Source organism: Maylandia zebra, linkage group LG11, assembly GCF_041146795.1.
Source record: "Maylandia zebra isolate NMK-2024a linkage group LG11, Mzebra_GT3a, whole genome shotgun sequence".
Taxonomy (NCBI): domain Eukaryota; kingdom Metazoa; phylum Chordata; class Actinopteri; order Cichliformes; family Cichlidae; genus Maylandia; species Maylandia zebra.
Genome location: NC_135177.1, coordinates 2,630,187 through 2,657,338, shown reverse-complemented (window position 1 = coordinate 2,657,338; position 27,152 = coordinate 2,630,187). Strand labels below are relative to the sequence as shown.

At 44.5% G+C, this 27,152-nt stretch overlaps 1 protein-coding gene across 2 annotated transcripts in view; it reads right to left on the bottom strand.

Moving 5' to 3' along the window:
• enpp2 (ectonucleotide pyrophosphatase/phosphodiesterase 2) overlaps positions 1 to 27,152 on the bottom strand; it is a 79,815-nt gene that overhangs the window by 29,389 nt on the left and 23,274 nt on the right. For both annotated transcript variants that reach the window (XM_076889682.1, XM_076889683.1), the window contains exons 3-13: positions 19,865 to 20,020; positions 17,562 to 17,687; positions 13,322 to 13,382; positions 13,119 to 13,216; positions 12,888 to 12,967; positions 11,387 to 11,506; positions 10,961 to 11,016; positions 6,698 to 6,763; positions 5,559 to 5,631; positions 5,340 to 5,448; positions 4,318 to 4,443 (exon numbers count right to left, since the gene is read on the bottom strand). In XM_076889682.1, the coding sequence (XP_076745797.1) occupies positions 4,318 to 4,443; positions 5,340 to 5,448; positions 5,559 to 5,631; positions 6,698 to 6,763; positions 10,961 to 11,016; positions 11,387 to 11,506; positions 12,888 to 12,967; positions 13,119 to 13,216; positions 13,322 to 13,382; positions 17,562 to 17,687; positions 19,865 to 20,020 (1,071 nt within the window). The remainder of the gene's footprint in view (positions 1 to 4,317; positions 4,444 to 5,339; positions 5,449 to 5,558; positions 5,632 to 6,697; positions 6,764 to 10,960; positions 11,017 to 11,386; positions 11,507 to 12,887; positions 12,968 to 13,118; positions 13,217 to 13,321; positions 13,383 to 17,561; positions 17,688 to 19,864; positions 20,021 to 27,152) is intronic.

Here is a 27,152-nt window from a genome sequence, read left to right as displayed (position 1 = left end):
ATGCATAAGATGAGATTGCAAACGCAAACATTTGTTTGCAATGTGCAGGCTCATAGTGTCAACACCAGTCTGCTGTAGAGACGACCGACATCAGTAAGGAGAACTCCTCACAGATCCAATGAGGCCGAGTGAAAAATTAGCCCATTAGATTCAAAGGCCTTTTACAAGCCTGGTAATTAAAGTGTCACTGTGAATGTTTGCTAGCACTATAAGGAAAGATGGTCCTGACAAACTAAAACAAAGCAAGTAAGCAAAGTAAGCAAAAGTAAGCAACAACAAGCAGTAAATGGGAAAAGCAACAAGTGCTCATTTTAACTCAGCAGTCAGAACTATTAAAACACTGCTAGAAAAAAACAAATGCACAAATTAATAAAAATAAAATAAAAAAATAAAAAAAACACCCAGCACGCCCCTGCGGGCGGTCAATCCTTCAAGCTCGGGTCCTCTACCAGAGGCCTGGGAGCTTGAGGGTCCTGCGCAGTATCTTAGCTGTTCCCAGGACTGCGCTCTTCTGGACAGAGATCTCCGATGTTGTTCCCGGGATCTGCTGGAGCCACTCGCCTAGCTTGGGAGTCACCGCACCTAGTGCTCCGATTACCACGGGGACCACCGTCACCTTCACCCTCCACATCCTCTCGAGCTCTTCTCTGAGCCCTTGGTATTTCTCCAGCTTCTCGTGTTCCTTCTTCCTGATATTGCTGTCATTCGGAGCCGCTACATCGATCACTACGGCCGTCTTCTTCTGTTTGTCTACCACCACTATGTCCGGTTGGTTAGCCACCACCATTTTGTCCGTCTGTATCTGGAAGTCCCACAGGATCTTAGCTCGGTCATTCTCCACCACCCTTGGGGGCATCTCCCATTTTGACCTCGGGACTTCCAGGTTATACTCCGCACAGATGTTCCTGTACACTATGCCGGCCACTTGGTTATGGCGTTCCATGTATGCCTTGCCTGCTAGCATCTTGTACCCTGCTGTTATGTGCTGGATTGTCTCTGGGGCATCTTTACACAGCCTGCACCTGGGGTCTTGCCTGGTGTGATAGACCCCAGCCTCTATGGATCTTGTGCTCAGAGCTTGTTCTTGTGCTGCCATGATTAGTGCCTCTGTGCTGTCTTTCAGTCCAGCTTTGTCCAGCCACTGGTAGGATTTCTGGATATCAGCCACCTCCTCTATCTGCTGGTGGTACATACCGTGCAGGGGCCTGTCCTTCCATGATGGTTCCTCGTCTCCCTCCTCTTTCTTGGGTTTCTGCTGCCTGAGGTATTCACTGAGCACTCGGTCAGTTGGGGCCATCTTCCCAATGTATTCTTGGATGTTCGTTGTCTCATCCTGGACTGTGGTGCTGACACTCACCAGTCCCCGGCCCCCTTCCTTCCGCTTAGCGTACAGCCTCAGGGTGCTGGACTTGGGGTGAAATCCTCCATGCATGGTAAGGAGCTTTCTTGTCTTTATGTCAGTGGCTTCTATCTCCTCCTTTGGCCAGCCTATTACCCCAGCAGGGTACCTGATCACGGGCAGGGCGTACGTGTTGATGGCCCGGATCTTGTTCTTACCATTCAGCTGACTCCTCAGGACTTGCCTGACCCTCTGCAGGTACTTGGTGGTTGCAGCTTTTCTAGCGGCCTCTTCATGGTTCCCATTCGCCTGCGGGATCCCCAGGTACTTGTAACTGTCCTCTATGTCTGCAATGTTGCCTTCTGGTAGTTCAATCCCCTCAGTTCTGACTACCTTCCCTCTCTTTGTTACCATCCGACTACACTTCTCCAGTCCGAACGACATTCCAATGTCATTGCTGTATAGCCTGGTAGTGTGGATCAGTGAATCGATGTCTCGTTCACTCTTGGCATACAGCTTGATGTCATCCATGTACAGGAGGTGGCTGACAACTGCTCCGTTCCGTAGTCGGTATCCGTAGCCAGTCTTGTTAATGATCTCACTGAGGGGGTTCAGGCCTATGCAGAACAGCAGTGGGGACAGAGGTTGTTTTTTCCTTTTGTGGAACAACGGAGCTTCAGGAGGTGCAGGGGCCTTCTTGAACCCCTAACGGTGCGTTCACACCGAACATGATAGACATCCCTAGCTGGTCGCGTGCACATTGACCAACACGAATTGGTCGCGCTTCAAAATATGCAATTTTCACGCGCGTGAAGCGGAAATGTGGGAGGAAGTAGTGCCAGACGGTATGTTTGCAAGATGGCAGCTGTTGATCGTTTGAAGAGAGAGTCTCCCTTCTCTATTTACTGTGGAGAGCAGCGGCGTAAAGGACGTCCTCGCCATACCTGGGTCCATCAGGTCCTCCAGAGGCGTGAGCAGTTTGGTGAGCTCCAGGAGCTGCGTCTGGATGACGACCGCTTTCAGCGGTACCACTGTCTTTCACTCGCCCAGTTTGAGGAGCTGCTGTCCCGCGTCGGTCCCAGCATCGCCGCCTAAACACCAACTACAGGCATTCAATCCCACCTGCAGAGCGCCTGTTCATCTGCCTGCGGTGTGTTTAACACGGTAGTCCTTTATTGATATCTGTGCTAATATATGCTCATTTGAAGTCCCAGTGACGTCCACACAACGGCTCTGAGCCACTCACAAACCTCTAAAGAGCGTTCCTGCCTTTTTAAAGTTTTCTTAATAAATGGAGCTTGCCTCCAAAATAAACTAACCTCTCTTTATTCTCTTAAATAATCGGTCTCCACTATGTTCCTATATAGTAGTTTATTTTTTCATTAGTATGATATGAAATCAATTCTACATGTTTCAAGTTGTGTGCCAGTATTTGCTGTGTAGTAGAACTGAGACATTAGTCATTACAAAACGTTATTTGAAATAATATTAAACTTCTCGGTGGAGAAAGCAGCTGGTGTCGTACAGCTCCGGGTGATTTGCTACGGCGTTGATGAGCCTTTCCTCCATATTGTTAATGGCTTTGAACTAGGTCAGAGCATCACGTCACCAGGCTCCTGATTGGTTGTCGCAGTGCGACTTGAAGCTGGAGTTCAGATTCGCGGTAGATGCGATACGCGTGAATGAACAAAATGCACCACACAAACTGCCGCGCGTATTTCTATTCGCACTTCAAACGCGTCAGTCGTGCTACTTGCTCGTTTTCGCGACGCAAATCTGCTTCTGAATTTTCGCGGGACCCCCAGTCGCGCTTCATCGCGCTCCTCCATTGACTTTACATGTAAACCTGATGCTCTGGTCGCGTCTGTCGCGTTCAGTGTGCACCGTAACACTGCCTCTCTAACCTAAAGCTTCAATTCTGGGCCCATTGTTATTTTCTTTCTGCATTCTTCCTTTAGCTCTCAACCTAATTCAATGTATTTACAACTGTCACTTTAGGAGATATATATTGTAAGCTGGCATTCAGCTCTATATGTCTTTAACCGTCACCAGTTGGGCAGGCTGTGCACCCTACTCCATCGTTTAACCTGGATACGTGACCGGAGCTTTAGCACTGACCTCATTCTAAATGTAAACACAGCTGAGACCATGATTACAGCTCTGCTGTATCGTGAAATCATTCATCTTGCTTCTTCTTTTATTCCTCTGTGGCTAAAATCTTTCTCTCGATCCCATTTCCTTCTTTTAAGGAACATTTCTAAACTACAACACATGGTCTCCGCGGCTGAACTGGAGAAAATAATTCTTGCATTTGTGTCATCGTGCTTAGATTACTGTGATGTCCTGTTGACCTGCCCAGATAAATCATTTCTTGCACGTTTCTGAGCAATATTAAAAGCTGCAGCCAGACTATTAACACGTTCTAGTAGCAAACCTGCATCACTCCTATTTTATATCCTTTACATCGGCTCCCTGAAGATTCATTATAAAATTCTCGCACTGAACGGCTCAAGGCTGCCCACTACACAAACTGCTGCTCGCACTGTTTGATCACAGGCTCTCTGCAGTCTGTGGCACTAAGACTGTGGATCCTGTGACAGCTCAGATTAGCTGACTCTGTCCTTCAAAGCAGATCTAAACCTCCCTGTTTCAACAGGCTCTTTGTTGAGACTTGGACTGATTGGAACTTCTTACTTAACCACCTTTTACTTTTTTTCTGTGTCTCGACTGGATGTTACCGTCATTTTCATCTTTATTTTTTCTACTTTGATGTTCAGCACTTTGTGACTCCTAGCCTGTGCAGAATACTTTCTAAATAAACTTTACTGACTTATTCACTAAGAGAGACTGCGTACACTCCCAGTGAGATCACATGAGACACTTATTTCTCAACCACAGTTATTTTTTCATGTTTGCTGAACAAAAGTGAGAATAAGAGTGAAAAGAAACACAACAAAGACGCCAACTTGACTTCTTACATTTCCTGTTGTTGGGCTGTCTGGAGCGTATTCTGCCTACGGACCCAGGGACGAGGATGATGTCATCAACGCTGGTCATATAGTTACTGAGGAACTCGGTGCGATCGCAGTGGGCCTCTTCCATACCTGTGAACATGTGGGAATGTGAGCAGCTGAAGCCAAAAACCAAGTTCATGCTCCAACAGCTCATTCCAGTTTGGGTCCGGTTTCTAATCACTGGACTAAAGATTGTAAGTAAACCTGGTGGAAACTTACCTGCCCTGATTATTATTGTCACCATACATATCTCAGCTGTAGCTACGTGATATAACATTTAATGTGGGAAACTTTAGTGTGTTGGTCAGAGTGAAAGGTTAAGATCAGCTGATGTAATTGCTAGGTCCCATCAGCTGACGGCTTTTAATGTCCTCTACACGTCTAATTAGCTGTGAGCGAAATAATGTTTTGACCCCTGCTGAGTTTGTAAGTTTTGTAAACTAACATAAAAATTAGAGACTGTTCATTTCAAGTGATCAAAATTACAAATGCAGGAGAGGAACATACAATCACTTCTTCCACTTGTATAGGCTGCGCTATTTAAGCTGCTGGTCTGCAGTTGATGAGCAACTTCACCCCACTCCTCCTTTCAATCTGAATACAGCATGTACTGCTCGTTCACTGTGGCTTACACACAGCAAGCAGAAGGCAAAAGTGTCCACTGTTATTTCATTTCCTCACAAGAACTAATGTGAATGATTCCTGAAGAGTTCAGATCTTCGGCTGGTTATCTGTCTCAGGTGATTACATTAACTGTTTTAATGTGTATCACCTGCGTTCACTTGACCTTCCCTGTGCGTATTTAATCTGTGTTCCACCGTTAGCCCTGTGTCTTAGTCACTGGTAGTCACGCAACTGGAATGAAGCAATGTTATTCTGTATAAGCTTCTGCTTCACAGATGCTGCTGTGCGTGCTGAACATGCCTGCAGTCCTCAAGCATGTAATACCTCCGCACACACCTGTGCTGGTGTGTGTGTGTCCGTACCGTGATCCCCGACCAGGACGATGTTGACACAGCGGTGCAGTTTCATCTGCTTGAGTCCATCCATGAGCTGGCCAATAATTTTGTCAACCATCCTCAGAGAGATGTTCAGCTAGAGCACACAGAGCGAGTCATCCTCCAAACAAACATTTTGGATGTTCCTTTACTGCATGCTTTCCACAAACATGCCACAAGACGTTTGTGCAGATACAGAGTACTTACATCAGTGCTCATGGGCCCCGTTTTGTGTGCGTATATGTCCGGCTGCTCAGAGTGCATGGCGTAAACATAAGGCCTGCAACAAAAGGTGAGTCAAAGTCGACTTCTAGTGGAAGTAACATCAAGAAATAAAGTTTCCAGAGGCTGGTTTGGACTCTTGTGATCCAGCTGCCAACATGGTGAATATCTCACATAGAAAAATAGGTTTTACTGCACACCCTTCTCCTGAGCTGTTTAACAGGTAACAATTAGCAAAGAAATAACCCAAAAAACAACTATTTAATATACTGTTATTGGCCGGATACTGACAACAAACAGATATAACCAATGCCACCGACTGCTATGTTATTTAGGTGATGTTAAAACTTGTTGTTTTTTCATTTTTAGCTATCAGGCAAACTCACCTTCAGCCAGCATTACTCACCAGCTCGTTAAGCAGAGCAACAGAAATGAGCACTGAATGGAGAAATGACTCCAACTTTTATTTAAATGAAAAACGATTGTTTCCACACTTAGTTTGAGCTTAAAGTGCTAGAACATTATATTAACGTTGGCTGATAATAACGATGTTTGCGTAGATGTTTCCTTCTTTAAGGTCACAGGCTTTTTGGTCAAAATCTGTAACTGTAGCTCTTATTACTTAATTTAGGTTGTAACAAAGTGAGGCAAACTGGCAAGGAAAAGAAAAGAAAATGGCAAGAAGAGAGTGAAGTCATCCTGTCATCCTTTAAAGGTATCCAGGCAAATTTCAAGTTTGGGGAGGAGCTAAACAAACCATGAAACCCGTGAGCTGAAAGCCCCGGTTTCAGACTGCTTGAAAAGCTTTCCACACTTGGCACTTTATGATGTCAGCAAGAGCAGATATCCCTCAGATATACATCAGAGAACTCTTATGCACAAGTGGCAGCCAATCAGAAGAAAGCACATTTAAAGGACTCAAAGGAGCTAAAACGATTTGTTTTGGACATTCGATGAACTGAGGGTCCCGCTGTGGTACGTATCCACTGCATGGAGCTATTCTACTTTACATCAGTGTCACTTTCTCTGTCTCGATTAATTAAAGAGGGAACAAGCAGTTCCAAATGTCAAAGAAAATGAAAAGGAAGGTAAGAAGATGTAACACAATCAAACATACAGCTCACCTTTCTCCTTCAGGGAGGTGAAGCCACTGCAGCATAGTCAGTATCCTCCTCTCCAAAGGGATGGCACTGGAACACACACACACACACACACACACACACACACACACACACACACACACACACACACACACACACACAAACTGAAGACTACGATCTACGATGTCTGCACAGTCTCCAGCTGGCTCATCACCTGGAGCAGCTCCCTCACCTGCTCGCTGTTCGCTGGAGTCGAGCTCCAAGCCATTTATGGTACAGGTCTGTCACACATGCTAGAAGATGCTGAACTCCATCACTCTGCTTACAAAGATCTGTACGCTTTGCCTCATTGTCCTGTGAAAATCTCAGTCTCGCTGAGCTGAAACCAGATGGGGCGCTGTGTGAACGTATCAGGCTGTCCTTTTCTTTGTTTCTTAGCTCGGTCCTTCTCAAAGTCTCGCTGTGCTCGTGTACTCGCAGTGGGTTCACAGAGCCTCCACCCAACAACTAATGGTGAGATCTGTCCTTATAGTAAGAGCTCTAACATGAGCTGTGCTTAATTGTTGATTTCCAAACTCAGGTGAACTTTTCCTCTGAAGCGCACTGAATTCTTACCCTCAGGAGAGCCAGCTTCATACCAGCAGGCATGATATATGGATCAGTAGAGTATTTGAACACAGCTACACAGCACAATTTATGGTGTCAAGAGCAACATACCGACATGTTAATATGCCACTCCTCACGCATGTACAGTCTTGCTCTGTTTCGCATTATTGACTTTCGCCTTCTGTTCCCTGTAGCTTGTGTTTTGTGCTCGATCTCTATATGCTACTCTTTCCCCTCCAAACCGGTCATGGCAGATGGCTGCCTCTGCCTGAGCCTGCCAGAGGTTTCTTCCTGTCAAAAGGGAGTTTTACCTTCCTGCTGTCACCAAGTGCTGCTCATAAGGGGCTGTCTAATTGTCTGGGTTCTCTCTTTAATACTGTGGGGTCTTTACATTGCAGTATAAAGTGCTTTGAGGTGACTAACATTACAGCCTGTATTTTAGAGAAGGGCAAAGTGTGTCTCAGCATCTAATGCACCGACCAAGCTGCTGGCTGTCATAGAGTCCACAGCTGTCAGCTATCAGGTCTGAGACGAAGCCCGGATGTGTGACACACGGTGGGAGTGGGTGTGAGTGTGGGGGAACAGCAACCTGTGGTCGCACAGTTGTAACACTTTACAGCAGGCATTTCTCTCCCTGTCTGCTGCCTTCCTGTATTTTTGTCGATGCTAACATTTTCAGTTCTGTCCCTCACACCTCCCACTGGGTTTTTGGTGCACTCCCACTCGTTTTCTGTGCCCGTGGTTAGTTTGAGGACCTCCCAAAAAGCTGAACCCAACACAGACTTTGAAACAGGCAGCCAGACAATCCCTGGTCCCTGTTACTATCCCAGGGCCCATAGCGTTGCTGCTAAATCATCAAACTATGAAATAGGTTGTATAAAGAAGGCTTTCTCAAGCACACAGAAATCTCATATGCACTCTCCTGCCTCTTTCTCACACAGCTCTGTCACTGCCAAGTGCAAGAAAAGCAATGTAAACCAGTCTTTGGCCCCCACGGCTCTACAGAGTGGCACGTCTGCGACCCGGCTTCACAGAGGAATCCTGCGCAGTGTAAACAGGCCCATTTGCACTAATTGCTATAAAAACAGCCCACTGCCATCTCTCTGCAGAGATGTACCCCCTGTTCTGTAAAAGCCTGCTTTGCTAATAAATGTGGGCTCCTCTGAGTTGTAGGTGTAATGCAACAGCCCAAGGGAGCATGAACAGCCACATTCTGCAGTCCTGGACAGCTCTGAGGTCACTTACACACATTAACGCTAAGCATGTTTACTTAAACTCTGCAGACTTTCACTGAGCAGGTAAGGACAGCGCGACACAAGCTCAGTATTATTTGGTACCCACAGATGCAAACAACACACTAAATGACTCGAACTGTAGAGAATCATTCTTAATGTTCTTAGTTGTTCCTGAACTGAAGCCCAGCTTAACACAAACCTTTTTACTGGGTGAAAAGTTCAAAAATGTCCTATTGTTGCAGAAGTGAGCAGTTTTCTCTAAACACAGTAAACGGGCTGGTACTTCTACAACACCATTGCTCATTTACCTGAGCCTACACATAGGAAGCATCAGCAAATGATGCTTCCCCTTGGACGGGGATCAATCCACCGACATTCAGACTTTAGACGACCTGCTCTACGAGCTGAAACACAGCCACTCACAATTATGGCATCTTAAGCTATATACAGATGTTCCTGTTTGGTTGGTGAACGCTGCAGCTGCATCACAGGCTGGACATACAGTGTTAAACTTCAGTGTGGTTTAAAAACAGATGATCTACATTACTGTTGTCTAAAAGGCTGCTGGGTCTGACTGAGAAGCCAAGGCTAGGAATCATTTTTGACTGTAATAAAACTGAGATTTACTGAGTAAATATAATTATACTCATCAAGACTTGATCTGACAGACCATCAACTCAAGAAAGAGTTTACTAAGGCCACAGATCAGGAGAACTGAGGGAGCCACAGAGTCCTGTTCAGGCGAACTCCTTTTTACACCCGAGGCGTCGCCTCCTACTGGCCATTAGAAAGACTGCAGGTTAAAACATTTTGTTGTGAAGCTGGAGGTATTGGCACGCATCGCCCAGCAAATCCTTTGACCATTACGCTGTACAGGGGGTGGGACAGTAGGCGGCTATAGACAGGCATACAATGCCCATAGGAAATGTCATTGGGAGGCTGGAGAAGAACTCCAGGACACGTTTAAGTGTTTCCAACAGACAAGTGGGCAAATATTTCCCCTTTTCCAGAAACTATTAATCTGCCTTTGTTACATCTCACCAAACATTTACTAAAACTGCCACATGGTGGCAAACCACAAGAAAAATAAGATCAGATTATTACAAACAAAAGAAGAGTGTAACCACGCAGTTACTTTTAAGAAGTGTAATTAATAAGTGTGGACCATGAAGTAAAAGCAAACAGAAAAAGATAACATATAATTTCATTTGGTTTATCAAAATGAAGCACACATTAGAATCTCCATTCGTTTGCATACAAGAAGGCTGATGAGGTTTGTCCCATCTAAAGGCAACAATACAACATTTCATAGTTTAAATGATGGAACTGGAAAATCAGCCTTTGAGTGGATGATCTCTGACCTACCAGAGCTGCACGGACAGTTTGTCACAACAGACTTACCATCACACACACAGTTACATGTCAGTGATACAGAGATTTAGTGTTTGCTGCAGTTTAGCAGCTTCGATATTAGAAAATTAGCAATGTAGTGCTTCTCCAGATATCCATGAGCACAGAGTGAGTGAAGAACCACGAGGTGATCACTGTGTGCACGTGTTTCACTCGAATTTGACCAATACTGTAGGAGGACTAGCAGTTCTTGTAAAACTGAAACAAAATATGAAGTTGACCTTGGTCACAGTTTGACTGAAGACAACCAAGGTGATCACTGAAGCTGAGTTAGACTGAAGTCTCACCGGTCCTGTAGGAGGACAGACGGACGGGCACCGAGGGCCTCAACATGGTAAGAGCTCATTGGTTCCTCAGTCAGCGTTCATATCAAACACAGATCAAGTATGAAAAATAATTAGCAAAACTGCTGAACCGAAGTCAGCTGGTAACTTTTCACATGGATCAACAAACAGAATATATTCCAAAGGCAGTCGTGACATTCCAGCCACGGCTTTGATCAACCAAGAACTGTGTGTGTGTGCGTGTGTGTGTGTGTGCGTGTGTGTGTGCGTGTGTGTGTGTGTGCGTGTGTGTGTGTGTGTGTGTGTGTGCGTGTGTGTGTGTGTGTGTGTGTGTGTGTGTGTGTGTGTGTGTGCGTGTGTGTGCGTGTGTGTGTGTGTGCGTGCGTGTGTGTGTGTGTGCGTGTGTGTGTGTGTGCGTGTGTGTGTGCGTGTGTGTGTGTGTGTGCGTGTGTGTGCGTGTGTGTGTGCGTGCGTGTGTGTGTGTGTGCGTGTGTGTGTGTGCGTGTGTGTGTGTGTGTGTGTGTGTGCGTGTGTGTGTGTGTGCGTGTGTGTGTGTGCGTGTGTGTGTGTGTGTGTGTGTGTGTGTGTGCGTGTGTGTGCGTGCGTGTGTGTGTGTGTGTGTGTGTGTGTGCGTGTGTGTGTGTGTGCGTGTGTGTGCGTGTGTGTGCGTGCGTGTGTGTGTGTGTGCGTGTGTGTGCGTGCGTGTGTGTGTGTGTGTGTGTGTGTGTGCGTGTGTGTGTGTGCAGACTTACACAGGCCAGAAGAAGGTAGCAGCCTTCACTCCTTGTCCTTGCGCTGTGATCCAGATCTAAACAAAGGTCTCAGTATTTATCAGGCCAACACAGATTATTAGGATGCTGCTGTAACACAAACAGTAACATGAGTGCGAGGAAGCCAAGCTCATAAACTGCAGCATGAAGGTGATCCCAGTGTGTGAAGGCACCGGCGTCTATTAGTCCACCTGACACTAACGCCTGTACAGCAGATTGCTGACGCACATCAATTACTTTTTAATATGCTAACAGTGCTGGAATGCTCCTTATCAACTCTTTAGCTCAAATTTGAGTAAATCTACAGCTGATTTCAGTCACTCCAGCCTCTGCTCTGACTGATTTGTCCTTCCACTTGTGTAGTCGACTCTAAAAGAAAAGCTCTTGCTGTTTCCTGGCAGTACTTACTGGCTGTCCTCCCCACCAGCGGTGATTGAGCTTCTCTCGGCCTCTCAGGGTGAAGATTGCATCAAACCCTGGGTCATACATGGAGTTTCCAACGATGCCATGAGACTCCGGGTAAAGCCCCTTGGACAGAATCAAACCATTATGTTTCGGTCAGTAATGTTTGCTGTCTCACGCTAAATAAGAGGAAGCCTCGAAATCCTGCCTTATCTAAACCTCAGGCTTGGTCTCAAATTTCAGCAGTGATGTTGTTCCAAAGGCATCACACAGAGCACAAAAAACAATACCTCTGCACCCAAAGACCTCTCCAAAAACAGCTCATCGACAGGATGCCTGTAAATTTAACGCCTATAGTGAAATGCAGTCGCTTACATCTGTATGATCAGGACACAATTATTGCCCCCTTTGAAATGTAAAATCTGTCTGAAAATGCATTTTAACAGAGCAAGGATAACAAAAACAAGAAATTAGTTTAGACTTAAGAAAAGAATTGTTGATGTTCACAAACCAGGAGATGGATGTACAAAGTTAGCACAGAGTTTCCAAGTGTCACGAGCTGGAGTGAGGACTGTCATCGAGAAAGACAGTACAGAAGAAGCCTGACAGAGGTGGGAGGTGAAACAAAGGCTGAGAGATGTGTTTAAAGACCCCGGAGCAACAAGACACTAATGAATGAGTTAGCCATGTGAGGAAGTGCAGTCTCAAAGAAGACGATCCTGAACAGGAACTGACTGTGAGGCTGCAGACCAAGGAAAACCCAAGCCAGACTGAAGTATGCCAAGAACAACCTGGAAAAAGACTATGCCTGCTGGAAGGGCATTCTTTGGTGAGATGCGACAAAACTAGAGGACTGAGGTCACAGAGATGCTGCTGAAGTTTGAAGAAAGAAGGGAGAGACGTGCAAGCCAAAGAACACCGTCTCCACAGTGAAACACGGTGGTGGGAGCATCGCTTCAGTGCGTCTGGAACTGGTAATCTGGTCAAGGTGGAAGGAGCCAAGATGAAAGAAGGATTTGTGAAGACTTTAAAGAAAATGTCAAGCAGCCAGCGACAAAACTGGGTCTGGGTTTATATTGTTTTCCAACACAACAGGGACTTGAAACATACGTTGCTCCTGGTAACAAAGTAGCTCCCGAAGACCAAAGCGAATGTTACTGACTGGACTGCACAAGTAAAATAATGTAAGCATGCAAAATAAAAGCAGGACGTTTGGAAACGTTGTGATAAACAGTCTTTGCTCTGTTTAAAAGCACTAAAAAAATGAAATCTTCATAGACTGCAGCCGGATCCATGAGAACATCACCAAAGAGCTTTATCCATTTGACACAATTACATTATTAATCACAGATAAATACAAATAATTTGTTGACTTCATAAATGATTTCTGTTACTACAGTCTTGTGGCACTTCTTACTTTGCTGAAATGAACATGTAACCCTGTGGGACAGACATATTTTATCACAACAACCCAGTAGCACAGAAACACAAGTGTGCCATGACTTACTGTAGCCAGCGAGTAGAGATTGGGGAAGGTTTTCGTGGGGTAAACAGGTCTCATGTACGGCGCATGGGTTCCACATGTTCCTCAAAAGGACACAGCAAAACAAATTCTTAGACTACGGCAGACGCACAGCCTGCCAGAGCTCGTGGCTTCATCAGTGTCACGTTCACTTCCTAACAGGGAACTCTTCACTCCTCGTTTCAGAACCGAAAGCTCATGTTTTACAGAACTTACTGAGCTTCTCAATGTGAGGGATGACAGTGTTCCCTCTCTTCACATACGAAGCTCTAAATCCATCCATGGACAGGATGATGAGCGGCGGACGCACAAACCTGCATGTGCATGGAAGAAGTTTTTTAAATGCATGAAATCAGACTTGCTCAACCAAGTTCAACCCGCTACCCTCCTGTTGCTTTACTGCTAAGATTTCAACATACCCGGCAGGACATTCAGGAGCCTTGATCTCCTCACAATCGTCCTGCAGCCACGAGGTGTCTCCTGAGGGAACGTGATGAGAGATTAACATGAGCTTTTGTTATGCTTGTATGGAAAAGTGGGAACCAGTGGTTGGTTGTCATATTTTCTCACAAACTGCATGATTCTTGAACGTACTTCTACTTGAGTATTTCCTCTGTATACTATTTTTTTCTCCTCCAGTAAATCTAAAGACATTGACAATCTTAAATAGATGAATTTATCAGCTGACCCCTGAAAGGAAAAAGAGATTAATGTACAAAGCACCAATCTCAAGTCTTTCTCTAACAAAGTCCTTTTGATCCAAAATAAATTTAGCTGATAACACTGGACCTAGAATTTTAAATGCAGTATTATTTACACTTTTTAAAATTTCATGCACTTTAGCTTCATTAAATTTAAACAGGCTGAACCACAGAAACAAACACAAATAAATTAGTTACCCAGTAACTACCAGGTATAACTGTTCGGTAACAGTGAACTCAAGGATAAAGGAACTCGCTGATGTGCTGGTATCCTTGATTATATTCTGTTGTGGTCATGGACAGCTGGGGAAAAGATGGCAGAGCAAGCATTTGTGAAGTGCTGGAGTAACTTACCTTTACAGTAGCATCAGTATCATAGCACAGTTTGTCATTCTGAGTCATTTTGATTTTCTTGTGTTTTGGTGTCATTTTGTATTAAGGTTAATGTTTCTGCTTCATTAGTTTAGTCTGTTTTGAGTTTTTTATATTCTCTGTTTAGGTCCTTGTCCATTAGGTTTCCCTTGTGTCTCTGTCCACTGCGTCCCTCTGTGTGTGTATGTGTGTGTGTGTGTGTGTGTGTATGTGTGTGTGTGTGTGTGTGTGTGTGTGTGTGTGTGTGTGTTTATCCAGCCCATCATGCCTCTCACCCTCTCTCGCCCTGTCGGTTCCCTGAACTATTTCTGCATCCCCCCCCTCGTTGTCTCCTCCCCTTATCTCCCTGGTCCATCTCGTTTCCCTGAGCGTTCTTTTCCTCCTGCGTCATGTTGTGTGAATTATTCGGAGTCTTAGTACTTCCTGTTTTACTTTGATAGTTTCCTGTCTGGTTCAGTTTTGTTTGCCCCCGTCTCGTTAGTTAGATCATGTTCAGCTGTGTCCCCCCTGTGGTTTGTTCCCGTGTTTGCCCTTCTGTGGCTGCGTCCCAATTCAGGGTCTGCAGCCTTAAAGGTCCTCAAGGGCCGCGTACCCAAAGACCGCTGAGGCCGGAAGTGCGAGGCTTGTGAAATGGGATGGTCTAGCCTCCGTCGCGCTGCCCAGGTTGGCGAGCAACCATGATACTAACAGCTGGAAACGTTTCATACAGCTGTGTTTGACAGAAATGAAGGAGAACATCTTTTGTTCATTTGTTTGTTTCTACATGAGCTTTGATCATTCTCTGTAAGATTAAGCTCAGCTATTGGACGGCGTATATTTTAAAGTAAAGGCTTTAAAACCAAGTTAGTACAAACGTCCCTAATGTCACATGACTTTGCCGACACGGTCCCCCGCGGGGCTCCGTATATAACTATAGTGGTTTAAATAACCAAGTAACCATCCAATAATACTAAATATTACATATATTTATTGTTTACTTTGAGAATATAGAAATGTTTGAAATGTATGCTTAGATCGGTTTGTTTATGTGTAAAAATTGTAACTTTATTTTTCTATTGCGGGGGTGGGGGCTCCTTTTATAAATTTAAAGTGTGGCTAAAATAATAATAATAAACATTTACATTAAAAAAAAAAACTTTGCCGACATGTGGCCAACAGTAATGTTTAATGGTCTTCGTTATTAAACATTTGCACATAAATAAGTGACATAATAGTCAGTACTTACTTAAAGTTCACTCTTCGGGCGCCCCTCATCCGCCGTTTTTTGTTGGCAAAATTATCCACACCCACCGCCGCGCTATGCATTCTGGGATATGTTGGGCCACGAAGTCTACACCGCCACGTCCTTAAAATTCAGGGAAATGAAGGACGCATTTGACGGCTGCAATTCGAGCAGCCTTCGAATTGGGACAGCCTTCGGCACGCCGCTGTGACGTAATCGGCCTTAAAATGCGGCCTTTAAGGCTGCAGACCCTGAATTGGGACACAGCCTGGGTCTCCCTCGGTCCCGCGTCGCCATCTCCCTCATGGCCGTGTGTTTCTCTGTGTATTAAGTTTCGTTTTGTGTGTCTGCGCGGCTGCATTTCGGTCCATCCTGCCTGCTTCACACAGTTAACGTGGTTTTAAAAGTTACAGAAGTGCTTTAAACTAAATTCTTTTAATCAGCAGCAGGGGGCGCTCCCGTGGTTGCACATATGGTCATACAGAAGTCTACAGGAAGTCCATGGCTTTCTTTGGAGTTGAGTCAGTGAGTGAGCAGCTTCACAGTTTGACTGCACCTTGGTTTTGGTTTTTTTAAAACCACGATGGTGTCGGCTAATGTTTTGCTCAGGCTTCAGGCTGGGACGACAGCAACGAGTGGATGACAGTCAGTAACTGACTTTAAAGTAAAAGTTGTGCCTTTTGAAATGTGTTCACAGCAGTGCTGCGATGTAACGTTGAAGGCTAACGCTCCCTGTTTCTGATTTGCATTGCACTTTTTCAGGTTTTGCTTGACTAACTACAGCTCAGCTCATAGTTAGCAAGTGTCTTATCTATTTATCCATGAGTGACCAAAGCAGTCACCAAGAGGTTTTTGGTGTAACTGATTTCACCTGGTGACAGCGAACAACCTCCAGGAATCCCTTATCAAACAGTGAGAGAATACTCATTTTTCAGATGGTTGTCGACTGGTTATTTCATACAACGATCAATCATGTATACGTGGAGGGATTAACACCTTCAACGTACCTTCAATGGACTGTTCAAAGTATTACCTATTGTAAACTCTCAGCTCTCACTGTGTATGTATGAGTGAGAGCCTGATACATACACAGCTGGATAACCACTGCAATCCAACATCTTCTTCTACCCAAATCAGCAGGAAAGGAATACACAGAAAAATTCCACATTTCTGTCCTCAGTGACTGTTGGAGCATAAAATCAGCTAAATGCTTAACAGTGCAGTGAGGTACGGGTGCCTAATGGAATTATTTGCATAATAATTATGCTAATAAATAACTATGAGTCACTGTATCTAGATCGGTTGGCGGTTGAGATCTGGTGACCAATACCTGCAGCTACAGTGTGTGGTTTTGTGTGTGGAGCACTTACAGTTTAGGGATGCAGCTTTAGTTGACTTACAAAGTTAGCGCTCCAACTTTGTCACTTCTGGCATCCATTAAGCTAAATATAGGCCACAGACCAGTGGGTGACACCACAGGGGCTACTTTCATCTTTTGCACAGTACTCATGTCAGTGCGCCCCAGGGCAGCTGTGGCTACAATGTAGCTGCCATCACCAGTGTGTGAATGACTGAATGTAGTGTAAAGCGCTTTGGGGTCCTTAGGGACTGAGTAAAGCGCTATACAAATGCAGGCCATTTACTCATGAGTCATTCCTCATTTCTTAAAATTTGCTTTACAAAACACAGACTTCCTTGTTTGTTGAAGCACTCAACACTGATTACGACTCATTCAAACATAAAAAGGCACCAAACTCAAGCACTGTTGTGTCTACTCAGACAGCTTGGCAAAGAACCCGTTTTAAATCGTATCTTGTTGTTAGCGGTTATTTGGATATCCGTTTATTCCCATTTCTTTAGTTGGATCTATGATAACACAGTCTGACAGGCATAAAAAGGTACTTTTGCACCAACAAGGTGAAAACGTGGCATATCTCAGCACGGTGTGCGACTGACACAGAGGCAGATGAAGAGTTTCTCAACATCATGTCCTTAAGAAACAGAATTAAACCCAGCAAAGAAACAGGGCCTGAGAGATGCATCTGGCCCCAGTTAAATCGCCCCAGTATGGATTTTAAAGCCAGTAATTGTGACCATAAATGACCTGCTTTTTTTGGCCAACACCAATATAAAAACATGGTGTCAATAAATTCAAATGTAGTATTTTCTAAATTCCAGTCTTTGAAAAGCTTTCCAGATCCACAACACTGATACTATGTTCATATTTCTTTACACATGTAACACATACACATGCACTTTTGTAATAAAATGAGACGTCCTCATTACAACGCATGGTCGGACTAATTAATAATGGACAAAATCCTCTGAACATTTGAAGCCAGGAGGTCAGGTAAAGTTGCAAACCTTTGCACAGCTTCTTGTAGTTGGTACAACAGTCTCCTCTGGCCAGACAGTCATCAGAGCAGTGGCAGGCATGCTGTTCATTGCGTGTCTCCCCGCACCGATCTCTGCTGCACTCATAACCGCCCTCTGTGTGCAAGAAGAACATAGCAGTTATGTTCAACATGAATCACTGAGGTTTAAAACGCCAAAGCTTTCTACGTGCACAGCTTAGCTGGAAGGTTAGTGGTGAAACCAGTGAAAAATGAAAGCTGAGATATTAATGTGACAGCGGTTTGGCTGCAGACTGAGTGGGAAGCAGCATGTGAGCAACAATGGTGATGGGGTCCGTGTTTGAACAGTCCTCAAGCTGAAAAACTTCCAAAGAAGGATTTGACAGAGTCAGGAAAAAGACGCAGGCGACCAGAAAAACAAGTAAATTATTGCTTTCAGGCAATGGGAGGTTACTGGTGGCGAGGCGGTGGTGAGCCAAAGACCACCAGCCTGAAGGAGTGGACATAAAATCAGACCACCAGCAGCAGAGGGAAAATGTTGACAGAGAGAGGGAGCACTGCAAAGGCAGAGGGGGCGGCAACAAACCGCTCAATCAAAAAGTGAGAGACCTGTCGTTAAGTCTACGACTCATTTCCAGCTCAGACAACTGAGCTGCACAGTCAGCCTCACAAAAATATATCAAGTGGGTATTTGTAAGCTTGATTATAGCAGGCGGCATCCACATGAAAACAATTCAAACTCATTACTGTTCAACAAATGTCTGCAGGTTAGAGAAACCTTCACTGTAGGAATAACATACAGTAAGATGCCAAAGTAATCAGGATCTGGCTCACTTTGCAAGAAGTGTGTAATTCCACAGAGATTAAAATCAGCTAAATGTACTTTATCAGATACATCTTTGTGCAGACTTTAGTAGCTGGCTGCCGTCAGCTGGAACCTGACATGTGTAGCATGTATGTGTCTGATGGGTGGTTTGAAGGGGGGCTGTTGTGTATTTTGATCTGGTTTAAACAGATCGTTTCGTGTGATTCAAATTTCAAACTGGTCCTTTTTTATCACACACTGGGTGTCGGTGCACCGTCCACTGTAAGATGCTTTAGCAGCTGCCCCTTGAAGCCAGGTGTCCTCTGACTGGCTGCTTCTCACAAACCAAAGGTTTAAATGGTGCAGGGGTGTGAACCAGCTGTCTGCCTGAGGTGACCATATCAGGGAACTGTGGGGTGGCTGCAGGTCAGGTCAGGTGGAGCAGGTCACCTACTAACCAGATGATTAGTCAATCAATCTTTATTTATAAAGCACTTTTCATACAAAAATGTAGCACAAAGTGCTTTACATGGTTAAAAGCAGCCCACCTCACCCTCCAACTCACTCCCCACACTCTCATTAACATAAACGATCATGGATACATACCCCCCCCCCTCCCCACACACACACTTAAAGAGTAAAAATTGGGCTGGGTTCACATGAGCCCAGTGAGGAAACACTATCACAGGGAGCCGTCTGCACCGGGAGCCGGTCACAGACCGCAGCCTCCAGGCCGGGCACACAGCAGGAGGGAGGCAAAGGAGCCCCCCAGCCAGGTGAGAGGACCCCCAGAGCCCCAGCAGCCACGGTCGATCACAGCCCCGGTGCAGAGAGCCCCCTCCGAGGAAACACTGTAATCTATTACGTTTTTTGAGTAATATTCCCAATATTGCCCATCAGGCAGCTACACAGGATGGTCACTGCTTTTTGTCACATAGATGATGCATGTGTACAGTCTCATGTTCATATGTTTAGGTAAAATATCAAAACCTAAAATTCAGTTTGAGCCAAATCTGAAAGGAGTTCAGACGCGTGCAGGTCAGCCACATTACTCTGAAACTGCCGGTCAATCCAGCCGCTCTGTAGGTCCTGCAGACTGCAAAGCGAGCACAGCCTCACCTATCTACACACAAAGAGAAACGCCAGAGTCTCCGAAACACAAGAAGGACATCGTGGTACATGTTGGAACAAAATTCTCGACCACCTGATGGATGTTAAAAGTAGGTCTCTGAGCATTTCCTCCAGCTTAATAAGTGACTGTTTGGTTTGGCCTCTCCACCCTGACCTGCAGGCGTAGGTGCAAGCTCAAGGGAAAGACAGCCCGGCAAATATCTCTCAGCTGAACAGCGTCACTTTAATGTTTTTTAGCCCTTCATTGCCAAGACTTGGAGGAACAACTCTCAGGTATCAGAGATAATTACCTCACATATTAGTTTTTTATTACAAGACAACACAAATTAGGACCAACACATTGTTAGTGGTGTCAAAGTCAAGTTTTATAAGCATACCTGTGCGTAGGCAGAGCTGGTCAAAGTCTGAGCAGCAGCCATTGTAGGTTTTACACAGGTTGTCGCAGCGACAGTTTGGCGGCTCCAACTCAACCAGCTCGAAACACCTGTTTCTGCAGGAGCCGGAGGTCGCCACGTAGTGAGACGCAGAGCGAGCTGGGGAGGAAGAAACAGAGGTTCTAATGGGTCTTTAAAAATGTCCAAAAAAAGAGGTGAGAGGTTCAAAACGACACAAAAGTGCACACCAATACTGCTGAGCTGTGCAGCGATGCAGTGACCACAAGCATGTGACTGTGAAGGATTGGTGGTTCGTTTGACGGTTGAAGACGGCTACACAAACAGATCACTAGTCATTCTGCCACGTGCAGGTTATTCTTCACTCCTGTGGCTGCTTCCTGGAGAAACACCTGAGCTGTTCAGTTTTAGCACCCAGTGGTGCCCACCAACGTCACAGCTGATTAACTCCACATCTATTTACACGTGAGGTTTAGAGCATTAGCTGGAGGGACAATAAATCAAAGACATTGTCCAAAAACAATGAAAAGCTGCACTGTTCACATGTCTTTGAAAGGAAATAATAACTCATAACAACTGTGACAAAAGCTCAGTTTGTATCATGGGCCAAACTCAACAGTTACTGAGCTTTAACTCTTCTCCCGGGACCCCACCTACGCTCACGTTGTCTCACTGTGGGAACTCTCAGTGCCTAAGACACAATCATGCTTTTGTCCTCCATATATCCAAAGGAACATGGCCTATTTTGGCTCCTCTGACCTAACTGAAGACATCCTGAGATCTGAGAGTGAGACAGAGTGAAGCTATTGCTAAACAACATGCTCCTTGTGCAGCCGCTTACAAAAAACCAGTTTTCCTTGCAGAGAGTGCCTCAGGATGCCAGCACGAGCTTTTCAGCCCGTGGATATATATGTATGTGTATTTTTGTAACTACATGTGCTGAGGTGTTGCCCTAGCCAGTTGGCACGCCGGTGTAGTGTGTGTGTGTCAGTGCAGTAAAGCCTGAATAGCTTCTTTGCTATAAGACTCAGGCCTACTCTGTACCAGCGGCAGTGGACTATAGGTCAAAGGTGAAGTCTTTTAGTTTATCACAGCACGGCGAGTGCGATTTCCACACGTCTCTTTACACTAACGTCAAGAGAAAATGAGGAGAAATGAAGACTTCCTCAGAGCCCATAAAACCGTCGACTGTGCATGCACTCAACTATTAACTGAAAGTTTAATAGTCGAGTGCATGCACAGCTCAAGTTTCCCCAAGAGACTGCCACTGTCACAGTCCATTTTCACACACTGCAGACATGAACTTTACTAACCATTGCCCAATGGGACTGAACGTGAGAAGGAAGGACACGGTCTAACTGGACATTAAAGGGTGTTTAATCTGCCAGCTCCCTTGGAAAAAGTCCCTGAGGTGTCCAGTTGCATCACTGTAGGAACAAGAGCAGGTAATTGTCTGGTGAGGTCATACAGCACACTTGTCTGAAAGTCTTTCCACTAGTGTGCTGAGTCAGGTCAACGCCGGATAATTCGACCTGATTCTCCACGTTTCATGGAGTCCATTTGTAAAAACAGCTCAACCCTCACTGTTTAACAGGGGGACAGCGTCTGAGAAGAAAACAAAGTAAAGAAAGCAAAATAAGCAGCGTAGGTTTGTCAGGTTCCACAAGACTGGCCAGAAAGACCAGTTTTGTGGGTTATGACGTATCTAAGCTGTAGATTTAAGTATAGAAGATATGGAAGACGAATGTTGCTGCTTTTTAGCTCGTTTTGAAGATTCCCACCAGCTTTCCATCTTGAGACATTCTATGAACAAGATTTACAAAAAAGCTTTATTTTTTATTCAGTATAACCCAAAACGAGTGAACGGGTCCATGAACTCATGAAGAAAGCGATCGCAGAGGTCAAATCAGAAAACTGTTTTCTCATAGACTTGTATAGGGCCAGTAATCTTTTAGCAACCGCAACTATCGTCATCTGGTGGGCTCCAGATAGAATAGAATAGCCTTTATTGTCATTGTACAGAGTACAACGAAATTGGAGTGCCACTCCCTTGGTGCAAGTTTCAATAATAAATATAAATGTAAAATATAAAAAGTACAAAAAAAACAATCGTAAGTACTCAAACAATAGTATGTACAATATATACAGGATAGCAGCATTAATATAATGACAGTATGAATAGCAGCATAATATAATGACAGTGACGGTATGGAATAGGTTCAATTGTTTTTGTGCTTATTTACTACGGTGATAGCTCTGGGAAAGAAGCTATCCCTGAATCTGTTTGTCCTGGTTTTATGTGACCTGTACCGTCGGCCTGACAGTAATAGTTCAAACAGTTGGTTGCTGGGGTGAGAGTAGTCCTTGATGATATTGCCAGCTCTGCTGAGGTACCGAGAGTTTGCAGTGACCTCCAGGCTGGGCAGAGAGCAGCCAGTGATCTTCTGGGCTGTGTTGATGACCCTCTGCAGTACTTTCCTGTCCGCAGCTGAGCACCCTGCATACCATGTTGTTATGCCGTACGTTAGGATGCTCTCTATGGTGGCTCTGTAAAATGTCACCAGCAGCCTCTCCTCCAGGTTGTTCCTCCTGAGCACTCTCAGAAAGTGGAGACGCTGCTGGGCCTTTTTAACCACCGCTGTAGTATTTGCAGTCCAGGAGAGGTCATCAGATATCTGCACGCCCAGATACCTCATGGAGTGTACCCTCTCCACACAGCTCCCGTGAATGTAAAGTGGGGCCGGGTCTGCTCTGCCCTTCCTGAAGTCCAAGATAAGTTCTTTAGTTTTCGTGGTGTTCAGTTGGAGGTTGTTAACTGAACACCACTCAGTCAGTCTGTTGACCTCATCTCTGTAGTCCGACTCATCCCCCCTTGAGATGAGTCCAACCACTGTGGTGTCATCTGCGAACTTTATGATGGTGTTTGAGAGATGGGTAGGGGAGCAGTCGGATGTGTAGAGCGTAAACAGGAGGGGACTCAAAACACATCCTTGTGGAGACCCGGTGCTGAGTGTGATGGTGCTGGACCGGTGGGGGCCGAGTCTGACAGACTGTGGTCTATTTGTCAGGAAGTCCTTGATCCAGAGGCAGATGGGGGTGGAGAGTCCCAGGTGAGACAGTTTCTGGACCAGGATCTCCGGGATGATATGATTGAATGCTGAGCTGAAGTCCAGAAAGAGCATTCTCACATAGCTTCCTCTGTGCTCCAGGTGACTCAGCACAGTGTGGAGCGCTATGGTGATGGCGTCCTCGGTGGAACGATTTGTCCTGTAGGCAAATTGGTGGGATGCACGTTTGAGGCACTGCTTATGTTCTCTATGACAGTGTTTCCCAACCACTGTGCCAGAAATGATCAGGTGTGCCGTGGAAGATCATCTGGTTCCATCTGATTAGTACTCTAAGCGATCGGCGTGAGTAACGTGCAGAACAATTACATTCTCTTCCACTAGGGGGCAGTACAATTACCTGCTCTAATTCAATGTGTTGCCAACTGCCAATAAAACAGAAGAAGATGAAGAAGAAATGACATAACAGTCATGCTGTGAGACGACGCAGCGCATAATAGCAACAGATAAATGTTTGAAAATAAAAAGTAGTCAGTCTGACCTGGTCATGGAGAAAACTCCGCCCTGATGAAGACCCGAGCATGAGTAGTGGTCAAAAGAAAGCAAAACAGGTATACTGGGGACAAACCGAGCCAATTCTACTACGCCTGGTGCGCAGGGAAAAATTATCAATATGCTTTTGTGACATTTTTGTTTGGTGGTGTGCCATGGTGTGTTTAATATATAAAGTCTTACACTCCCTTGCTCCACCACTAAAGCAGTTCATTAGGCATAAAGAAAGCTCAGACAGGACCACTCGAGCTACACTCCGAGGAGACTTGTTTATACCCCACAGACGGACAGCATTTGGGCAGAATGTCCTCTCTGTTAAGGGTGGCCATCTGTGGAACAGTCTTCCTCAACCCATTAGAGAACGCTCTACACTCAATTTGTTTAAGGCAAAGGTTAAAAACTGGTTATGGACAAATCAAGTGTGTGATCATGTATGAATTGTACAGTTTTAATGTTTTATTTGGGAACAGAATGGTGTGTATGTGTAAGTTTGGTGATGGAGTTTTTATTATGAATGAATGATGAATTTTTATGAATTATTATGTCTATTTTTTATGTTTAAGGACAACAGATGGAAATTAGCCTTTGGCTATAATCTGGCATGTTTACATTCATGTAATTTTTTTTTTTTTTTTTACATTTATGTTCATTAACATGCACTGTCCTAAATAAATAAATGTGTTTTTTCTAATGTGAAGTATGGTCCATAATGCTCCAGAAGGTTTGGAAACACTGCTCTATGGATTTAGCACAGAAGTATTAATCCACTGTATGAGCATATGAGGAGAAGATGCTAGCAGCTGGTGATGTGCCACTCAAAAGTAAACACTGAGCATTGCTGGAACACTTGGTAGTGGTGTTCATGGGTCAGGAAGACAGGAAATTGCTGGAAATTGCCTTTACATGGTGGTAAAGGAGGGCTTAGACCCAAGTTACAACATTCACCATGTGACAACAGTGTGCAGACTCCTTACGTCCTAAGGTGTCTGCACACTGCTGTCACATGATAACGTTGTCACGACCACTCCTCAGGCTTAGGAGTTACAAGGTTACTTTAGTCATTTTTCTTCAAGTGTCAAACAACTCAAAGGAGCCACAATTCAAGTTTCAAGCAGCTCTGCTATACTTTCACTGTTTTTACTCGGGGTACTTTATGTGTGATCTACACTGTTTGTGATTAGCTGCTGCCTGCTAATCACAGATAAAATATTGTTTTTTCTACAGCGTCATAAATATTATTACCACAAATTTCCTTAAAAATATGGTGACATATTTGTCGCCAACCCCCAGTTTATACTGAACAATCATGTATTCAGAATAGGGCTGGGCCATATCATACTGTTCACGGTAATACCAGTACAATGTTAGGCAACGATAAGAAAATGAAATATGGCGATATAATATGGGTGAAACGCGCATGCGCAGTGCCTTTGTTTTCATACGCACATGGCCGAAAAAGCATGGCGGCAACAGAGAATGAGAAGGGGAAAAGCGGTGTCGCTACCCGATCCGTACCGGAAACCCGATCGGTACCCCACATGCGCAAATCTTGCGTCACTTCCTCTCTTTGCCAACATTACGACATTTAATGTATTTGAATGATACGGTTAGCGCCCAGTTAGCTTCTAGCATTTGTCGACAGCTCTGCCTCCTTTTCGACTGCCGGGACATTTAAACAATGGATGTATACAAGCAAATTCATGCTTTTCTCCTCGATGGAGAGCTTCCCCCGACTGAAGAACTGCGCGGTAAAAGAATGGCACCTAATTACAAACTGAAGGGTAACTACGAAAATGAATGTTGATCTTTTATTTATTTATTTATTTATTTTTTTACTTTTATTTTTTATTTATTAATTTTTTTACTTTTATTTTTTAAAACCCTTTTCTCTCTCTCTCTCTCTATCTATAGATATAACAAAAAAATACAACTCTGTCATATATACCCTGTATATAGTTTTAAAAATTAATTTCAATTGAAGGTAAATGTACCATACTGGTGCAGATACATTATCCCAAATTTTATTAATATCTGTCAGACATTTTATTTTACTTTAGTCAGCAACTCTTTCAGCTTTTTACATTTTCATCTTGTACCAGACAACAGACTCTTCTACACTGGCCCCAGTATGCAGTGCATGCGCCTGGTAGTCATGTCAGAGGAGGACAGAAAGCACATTTTGATGGAAAGCACAATAACCCTGGTACCGGGAACCACAATGGTGTCAGAGGTACCCGAAACAGAGTTGTTGCTGGCTATTACTGGCCAACATTGAACCAGGACATCAGTGAATGGGTATGGCCTTATTTCAGTTAACAAGATAAAGAACCTTGTCTTTACTTGCACACTTACATTTCAACATTAGTTTCTGTGTGTGTCTGTTTTTTTTTTTAAATTGTTATCAATTTACATCAACTGGTTTTTCGGTATCCTTGAAATATTTTTTGGGATACATCTTTCAGGTCAGATGCTGTCATCGCTGCCAGATGAATGACCCAATCAAGACTGTGGCACCAGCATTACATCCCATCAAGGTACATCTTAAGGCCTGTTCACCAATTTCATTTTCATGCTAATAAGCTTTTGTGCTGCAGGGTAGCTTTAAATTTTAATTTGATAAGTTCTGTGACCTACAGGTAAAAGAACCTTGGGAGGTGCTGGGCATGGATTTAACTGGACCACTCCCGGAAACACGTCTAGGGAACCAATATGTCCTGACAATGAACGATCTGTATACTAAGTGGGTGATTGCAGAACCTCTTAAGTCCAAGACTGCAGCTGAGGTCTCTGCAATCATGACCTCGAAGTTATACACGTTTGGCATGGTCAAGAAAATCATCACTGACCAAGGAAAGGAGTTTGTGAACCAGGTAAAACTTGTGAAAGTGTTATTCATGCCTTGATATGATATGATGTATTTAGGCCAAGTTTGCTCATGTCACTGCAGCTCTGGAGCCACAGATTCGGTTGCCCTGCCAGTGAACTACTCCGCCTAGGCTGCACTGTCGAGCGCAGATCCACTGAGCGCTCAACACAGACAGCATCGTCAGAAGGAAAGTTGATAAAATAAATTAAAAATTTTGTATTGTTCATACATATGCGTACCGAACCGAAAGCACTGTATCGAACGGTTCAATATCGATACGAGTATCGTTGCACCCCTAATATTTGCATATCATCAGATCCACCAACTGAGAGGAAGTTTCTCCTGGACCACTCATATGGGACTCCTGAATGGCAGATTGATCATCAGTATGTCCAGGAGCAAAGTGGCAGAAAGACTTGGACCCTCTTCAGTCCAGTCTGGTAAGGCGCATTTCTGTGCAGTCACGTTAAACCTTAATAAGTCAAAGTCGTTGATGGTTTTAAAATTGCTGAAGCATGAGAGTAATTCCAGCCTTATTTAGTATTTTCCCTTTCATTCTTTTTCTTTATTATTTTCTATATTATATTGAAGCAAAATCACATGAAATGCTCTTCTCATTTAGCTCGAATATGTTTTGGATCAAAACCGACCTCGAGGAGAACTCCTAGTGAAGGAAGACAATATCTGCCTGACTCGGGAAGACTTTTGGAGCCTGGGTTTGGAACAATCCATGGAATCTACTGTAAGTATATCTTGTTACTTTAGCTAATGCACTGCAAAGAAAATAGTA